General features: G+C 44.7%; 1 protein-coding gene across 7 annotated transcripts in view; it reads right to left on the bottom strand.

Moving 5' to 3' along the window:
- Window positions 1-3,878: 3,878 nt before the first annotated feature.
- Window positions 3,879-7,932, bottom strand: part of OPHN1 (oligophrenin 1) — a 146,488-nt gene continuing 142,434 nt past the window's right edge. For all 7 annotated transcript variants that reach the window (XM_081336940.1, XM_081336939.1, XM_081336938.1 and 4 more), the window contains 3 exons: window positions 7,556-7,606; window positions 6,172-6,224; window positions 3,879-6,008 (listed from right to left, as the gene is read on the bottom strand). In XM_081336940.1, coding sequence (XP_081193066.1) covers window positions 6,182-6,224; window positions 7,556-7,606 — 94 coding nt within the window. In that variant the 3' untranslated portion in view covers window positions 3,879-6,008; window positions 6,172-6,181. The remainder of the gene's footprint in view (window positions 6,009-6,171; window positions 6,225-7,555; window positions 7,607-7,932) is intronic.

Here is a 7,932-nt window from a genome sequence, read left to right as displayed (position 1 = left end):
GTACAGGCAGGATTTCGAAGAAGCAGAGGAACTAGAGATCAAATTGCCAACATACGCTGGATCATGGAGAAAGCTAGGGAGTTCCAGAAAAACATCTACTTCTGCTTCATTGACTATGCTAAAGCCTTTGATTGTGTGGATCATAACAAACTGTGGCAAGTTCTTAAAGAGATGGGAGTACCAGACCATCTTATTTGTCTCTTGAGAAACCTATATGCGGGTCAAGAAGCAACAGTGAGAACTGGACACGGAACCACTGATTGGTTCAAAATTGGGAAAGGAGTCCGGCAAGGCTGTATACTGTCGCCTTGCCTATTTAACTTATATGCAGAGCACATCATGAGAAAGGCAGGGCTAGATGAATCAAAAGTTGGAATTAAGATTGCCGGAAGAAACATCAACAACCTAAGATATGCAGATGATACCACTCTATTGGCAGAAAGTGAAGAAGAACTAAAGAGCCTCATGTTGCGGGTGAAGAAGGAGAGTGCAAAACTTGGGTTGAAACTAAACATTAAGGAAACCAAGATCATGGCATCTGGCCCTCTCAATTCCTGGCAAATAGATGGGGAAGAAATGGAGGTAGTGACAGATTTTATTTTCCTGGGCTCCAAGATCACTGCAGATGGGGACTGTAGCCAAGAAATTAAAAGACGCTTGCTCCTTGGGAGGAAAGCCATGGCAAATCTAGACAGCACACTAAAAAGCAGAGACATCACCCTGTCAACAAAAGTGCGTATAGTCAAGGCTATGGTCTTCCCAGTTGCAATGTATGGCAGTGAAAGCTGGACCATAAGAAAGGCTGAGCGCCAAAGAATTGAAGCCTTTGAACTATGGTGCTGGAGAAGACTCCTGCGAGTTCCTTGGACTGCAAGGCGATCAAACCGGTCAGTCCTAGAGGAGATCAACCCTGACTGCTCTTTAGAAGGCCAGATCCTGAAGCTAAAACTCAAATACTTTGGCCACCTAATGAGAAGGAAGGACTCACTGGAGAAGAGCCTAATGCTGGGAAAGATTGAGGGCAATAGAAGAAGGGGACGACAGAGAATGAGGTGGCTGGATGGAGTCATTGAAGCAGTAGGCGTGAGCTTAGATGGACTCCAGAAGATGGTAGAGGACAGGAAGGCCTGGAGGAACATTGTCCATAGGGTGGCGATGGGTCGGACACGACTTCGCAACTAACAACAACAACATCTTTCCTAACTTCTCCTATTGGTTTCTTATGAGTTATCAATTGTGATTTATTATGATCTATGACGCAGTGGCTCAGTGGGTTAGGACGCTGAGCTTGTCGATCAGAAGGTCAGCAGTTTGGTGGGTCGAATCCCGAGTGCCATGTAACAGACTGAGCGCCTGTTACTCGTCCCAGCTTCTGCCAACCTAGCAGTTCGAAAGCACGTAAAATGCAAGTAGAAAAATAGGGACCACTACGGTGGGAAGGTAACAGCGTTCTGTGCGCCTTTGGCGTCTAGTCATGCCGGCCACATGACCACGGAGACGTCCTCAGACAAGCGCTGGCTCTTCGGCTTTGAAACGGAGATGAGCACCGGCCCCTAGAGTCAGAAACGACTAGCACACATGTGCGGGGGAACCTTTACCTTTACCTTTTATGACCTATTACTTGCTGTTTATATGTATACTGTGAGCTTCTGCAAAGAGACAAATTCTTTGTGTGTCCAATCATATTTGACCAATAAAGAATTCTATTCTATACTAATAGAATAGACTTATATACCACTTCATAGTGCTTGACAGCCCTCTCTAAGAAGTTTACAAAGTGAGCCTATTGCTCCCCCAACAATCCGGGTCCTCATTTTACCCACCTCGGAAGGATGGAAGGCTGAGTCAACCCTGAGTGGGTGAGAAGCTGCCAAACTGCTGGCAACCAGCAGTCAGCAGAAGTAGCCTGCAGTACTGCATTCTAACCACTGTGCCACCAGGGCTATTCTATTCTATTCTATTCTATTCTATTCTATTCTATTCTATTCTATTCTATTCTATTCTATTCTATTCTATTCTATTCTATTCTATTCTATTCTATTCTATCCTAATTCTATTCTATTCTATTCTATTCTATTCTATTCTATTCTATTCTATTCTATTCTATTCTATTCTATTCTATTCTATTCTATTCTATTCTATTCTATGGACCCACTTCAATCTACATCTTAAGAAAACAGAACTCTTGGAAACGGTTTCTTCCAACAGGAATTTTTATTAAGAGAAATTACCTGCTGAAATGGTTGTTACTGGATCAGTGGATGTCCCTGGGACTACAGGTTCCAATTCCCCCTCAGTGTCTCTCCAACTGCAGCTCTGGGTGCTGGTGCGGCCGTGGGGCTCGGAAATCTCCTCCCCTAGAGAGCCGAGGGTTCTTTTCATCAGGTTGATCGCTTTCTCTAGGATCCAGTTCGCGTGCTGTGCCCAACTTCCTTCCTCTTCGCTTACATGCAGGGATTTCTCCACCTCCTGCTTCCATTCTGGTTGGTTGGGCCCCCGTCTCAGGGTCACCTTTCTTGATTTCTTTTCCCACTCGCTTTTCTTTCCAACACCCATGGACCACCGAGGTTTGTGGTTACGCATCTCCAACAACTTTTCTCCTGAGTAGTAGGACATTTCAGATCCTGACAGCTGGCAGGTTTTCAGTCGGGGAAAATCTCCAGGAGGTTTTCTCCCTTCCCTGCCTCGTTGTCTGACATTGTATTTTTTGCAAAGTCCCCCGGCAAGGTTCTCCCTTCCAGGTTGACTATTATTGCAGATCCTGTCTAATGTAAGGAGCAACTTCCCCCCACCATTCAATATTTTAAAGTGTTCCCAAGCAGCCCCCCACCCCGCCGTTCTTCCTGGTGATTCAAACTGGCAGATTTCTAGGTGTCAACGTCCGGAAAGATAACATCAGTCCGGCTCCATTGGCATGATCATTCAATCCTCTTATTGCACAGATTCCAGGTGTTGGATCTTTCCCCCTCTCCTTTTCCCTCGCTGCCAGTAAAGAGGAGAGGTTCAGAGGGGCATAGGATGAAAGGCAGATGGCCACATTGTTATGGTTAGCAGACCCGAAGTGAATCAACAAAAGGTTACTTTGTAGTGAAGACAGGAAGTGAAAGTAGTAAAACCTCCATGTATACCCCCTCCCCCTTTTTAGTGTGACAGAATCCAGGAGATAGTAAGGATTGGTTTTAAATCAGAGAAGATAGATAGAAATAAAATGTAAGTGGATTCTGACACTTATACACCACTTCACAGTGCTTGAGAGCCCTCTCTAAGAAGTTTACAAAATCAGCCTATTGCTCCCCCAACAATCTGGGTCCTCATTTTACCCACCTCGGAAGGACAGAAGGCCGAGTCAACCCTGAGTGGGTGAGAAGCTGCCAAACTGCTGGCAACCGGCAGTCAGCAGAAGTAGCTTGCAGTACTGCATTCTATTCTATTTTCTATTCTATTCTATTCTATTCTATTCTATTCTATTCTATTCTATTCTATTCTATTCTATTCTATTCTATTCTATTCTATTCTATTCTATTCTATTCTATTCTATTCCATTCCATTGAAAATTATTCTATTATACTATTCTGTTCTGTTCTGTCCTGTCCTGTTCTTTTGAAAATAAGTTGGCTTTTCATCCATTCGAACAAGGAGTGATATGTCTATATTAATTCCAAACAGGAAAGACATACAGGTCAGCTCCTATAAGAGAACTCCAAACTAAGTGGACTGCAACTGTTTCTAACTTGTGCTGTGCGACACTAATCCCCAACTCTTGCAATGAGCAAGTGGTCTTGCTCCTCTGTCTAATGTTGGATGTAGTCATGTTTTATTTTGCAAGCTGACTTTACTATTCTACAAATAAAGTTCACACAAATTCAAAAACTACAGTCAAGAGTAACCAGGTGGATTTTTTAATCCATGGAAAATTCATAAACATTATTACAACTAAACTATTTCTTTTACCAGACAAGTACATCAGGAAATTACTTTAAGTGCCTTTAAATTTACAAAACAGAGATAGCTGAATTGGTGAACATCTTTAGCTTATGACAAAAGCAGGTTTGAGGAGAGATGTACCAATTTTGGATACAACCACCACACAATCATTTGGGAGCTTGGGACCCCACCCTTCCTGCAGAGAGCAATGGCAAATGTCACTTCCAGAACTTCCTTTCCCGTCTCAGCTTCTACTCTTGGGAATCACACCTTGAATGTGCCCTCCCTCCCACTCATTTCCCACAGCAGAAATCAATGGTATCAGCACAATCCATTAATGGATTACTGGGAAACACAGATCAACCTGTGATGTTAGTCCAATGCCTGGCCTTCCTGGAGGTCACTGCAACCCCACACTACTCAGTGAGCAAAGAGCTTTGATCAGTGGCTCCAAAATTGGACTGGCAAGGCTGCCAGGGAAATGCTGGCATTTTCTATCACTCATTCAATCTTCAGTTATTCTATCCGGCTTATACTGGTGGTTAAGAACTCAGACTTCACAGGATGAACAATCTTCTCTATTTGATCAGCAACTTTGGGGAGTTCAAGTGAATGTTGGGTGTGGCACTGATAACCAAAACGTAGCAATAAAGCATATACATATACTTTCTTTACCCCTCAAAGCATGTTAAATATCAGTATGGCATTTCCTGCTGACTTCTGTGGAAATAATTATTTGTCTGCTGGTACAGTGGGGATGGTACAGGTATCAACCTTATTTCTAAAGAGAAATGAGTGGGCCCAAAAACTGGCAATACAGGGCCACTCCCAAAAGTTCATTTATTTCTTGTATCTGCAAAGCATGTCTAGAATGTGCTAGCTGGAGGCTTTTGACCTTGGTCCTCGGAGACACTTACAAGGTGAGCCGAAACCTCCAATGTGAAAGTATCCACATAAGTTCCTAGGAAAGAACCAACCACCAGTCTGTGGGATGGGGAATCCTGAGGAGGGGCTGTCCAAAGATTCTGCAGAGATCCAAAGTGAAGTTTGGAGAAAGAGATCCCAGCTGAGATGCCGGAAGGTCCTAAGCTGTCTCCCCTAAGGCAGAGAGACCTGCACACAAGCGTAGGCAGGCACACAGCTACAACCACAGCATCTCTTTCTTCCTTTGGCTGCAGGTCGAATAAAAACAGATCTAAATGCAGGGTCTCATCACATTCTACTGCAAGTGGGAAGGGCACTTTGGGAAGAAAATAGGTGGAAGTGGAATGTGGTCTAACAAAAGGTAGAACTATCTGGAATGTCTTGAAGCTGCTTTGGACATTAGGGAAACTACCCTCACAGAAGCGTGCAATTGATCTGTGCTTCAATTTCCAGCACCATTCCCCTTGGGATGGGGTATCTGGCTTCAAAACTCCTCCCCTTTTGAAGATGTGAGACAAGAGCCAACATCCTCGTCCTACCATCCCACTCTCTGGAACATCTGCCAGTTGTGTAAGCAGAACCAGTAAGAGGTGTGGAATATCACTGGGAATATTTTCAGCCTTTCATGAGTTAACAGCTAACCCCACCCCCACTCTCCACACTTGCACTGACACAAAATCTCAGTCTTTGAAAGAAAAAAAAATAACAAAATGTGACACATTTGAAGCCACCCAGTCAGAAACCTTCTGAGGCAGAGAAGCTGCTTGCAGCCCAGTTCCTAGATCCAGGTAGCAATTCTTTGAGAAGGAGCCCATAAGAGGCCCATCATGATGGATGTCTCTCACCACCCAATGTGCCCCCTGGCTGTTCCAGGCCAACAGCTAGCAAAGGAGAAAGCAGCACTTTCTGGAGATGAGTAGGAGGAGCTTGGAGTGATAGAGAAGGAGGAGCAAAAGGCCAAATTGTTGCTCTGTGTTTTTGAACACTTACAGCAGCAGGTGGAACTATTGTCCCGGCAAGAATGTCTTTGCTTCTCTTGTAGCAATGCAAGATGTTCACAATGGCATGCTCAAAGACGAGGTTGGAGATAGCTGATTATAGAGTGCACACCACGGGTTGCAAATCCATTTGGGGTGGTCTAGGCTCAGCCATGCAGAAGTCTGGGAAGAAAAGAAACACAGGCAGTAAAACTAAGTGGAGGATGTCAAAACACAATGCTTGGCTTGGTGGAGCTACAGCCAAGAGGGAAGGTTTCTGCAACCTGCCCAAAACACCTCCAGCATTCAGGTTCTTAAGAAATTAGAAAATACGTGGCAGGATTACCTGGAGCCTTTCATCCCTCCTCATTTGGGAATCTGCCCTGGGGACAGGAAGAACTGCAAAAGAAGTGAAGCAGTAAGAAAAACAATGAGGGAGAAAGCCGGACTGCAGCTACATCTCTACTACTAGCCAGGCTGAACTGGAGTTCACCAGAGGGCTGGTGCAGTGTGGTGGCTTAGGTGCAGGACTAGGAGTGCGGAGGCCCAGTTCTCATTCCCCCTCAGTCATGGAGACTCCCTCTCTGTCAGCTCAACCCGCTTTGCAGGGACTGGCAACACAGCACCCTAATATATTTAATGCTGAAAAACAATGCCTGAGATTTCTGGATCTTTGCAAAAGCAAGAACACTGCGAGAGAATGAAAGTTACAAGTTTGCAAGATTCAGCAACCCCATTCGACTATCAAATGAAAGAATTATTTTATAACTCATGATAAAAATAGTGCTGATCCTGAGCCTGTGATGCCAACTTCAGTTGAAAATCAGCTTCTCTGCCTGGGAGAACAAGGATTGGGATGACAGGGAATGGAGGTTATGGCCAGCTGCCAAGCACAGGAAATCAAAAGCCAGAGCAGTTCAGATGAAAACAGGTCTGTTGCATGCTAACAGGCTGTACAAGAACCTAACAGTCAAGGCAAATTGGCAGTAGATAAGGGTCAAGGGAAGTCAAGGTAGGCTGGACTTAGATCTTTTGTGGGTGCGGAGAGACTTGAGACTGATGACGCGTTTGACCCCCTCCCTCCTCAGGCTGAGCCTGGTCATCTCCAACATCAGCCACCCCCAAAAAGTTCTAATACTGCCAGCCAAGCAACCCATGAGGCCCTCAGGGGCCAGTGGTACATTATATGGGGCAGAATTTGGCAGGCCTTTTTTTGTAATAGTAATTTTATTCCCAAGGTACCTAATAGCTGAAAGCAATTAATAAGAAATTTCCAAAAATGATTAGGAAAGGAAATATGTGAACCCAGTGTCCTTTCAAAGGTGCTGACTGTGATTTGAGCAAGATTCCCTCAACTCCCAGAGCTCTAAACCCACCGGAGACCCCCATCTTGCAGACTCCTTGTGAGGAGGAATTGTCTGGAGCAGTTGTGAAGTCCTCTCCTTGACCAGAGAGGAATTATGAAGAGGCAATCTACTTGCCGGCTCTTCATTCTACTGTGGTCATCGGCTGCACTCTCAACTGAGCCATTTTCAATTCACCATCTCTTCCCCAAAAATCTCACAAAAAATCTGCCAGTCTTTTCAACTCTCAGGCATCTGAAAAACACCTCTCTATGCAGAGGGAATAAATGTCTCAAACATTCATGGGCAAAATCAGAAGATGGCATGATTCACCAGCTTTTCAGGATGCTGAACGTATGTGTAAAGGCAACCCCTTCCTGCTCTTACCTTCCTCTCCTGAAGGAGGCCGTCTCGAAGAACTTTGCCCTGGATGCCACTCTGAAAAGCAACCAGCACAAACAGCCCCTTTGTTTTGTGGTAGCAACACAGCTGTTCAATCAAACAGAGTCCACGATCAAGGAACCAAATTTCCATTAATAGTACTGAATCTGGATAGATAGATAATATATCTATTATCCATAGAGAGATAATATAGCCCTATGGAGGGAGATTTCCCCAGAGCTCAGGAGAGAGTTCACAGTTCACAAATGCTGTGAAAACAGAGGAACCTGGGGGAGAATGGTGGAGAATGTGCAATATAGGCCTGACCCCCTTGAGGAGGGCAAAATGGGCTCCAGAAGTCTTTGTTAGCAGAGAAGCGTGCG

This window comes from Vipera berus, assembly GCF_964194415.1.
Source record: "Vipera berus genome assembly, chromosome: 11".
NCBI classification, from domain to species: domain Eukaryota; kingdom Metazoa; phylum Chordata; class Lepidosauria; order Squamata; family Viperidae; genus Vipera; species Vipera berus.
Note: the sequence above shows the minus strand (reverse complement) of the source record. Positions and strands in the feature narration are given on the sequence as shown.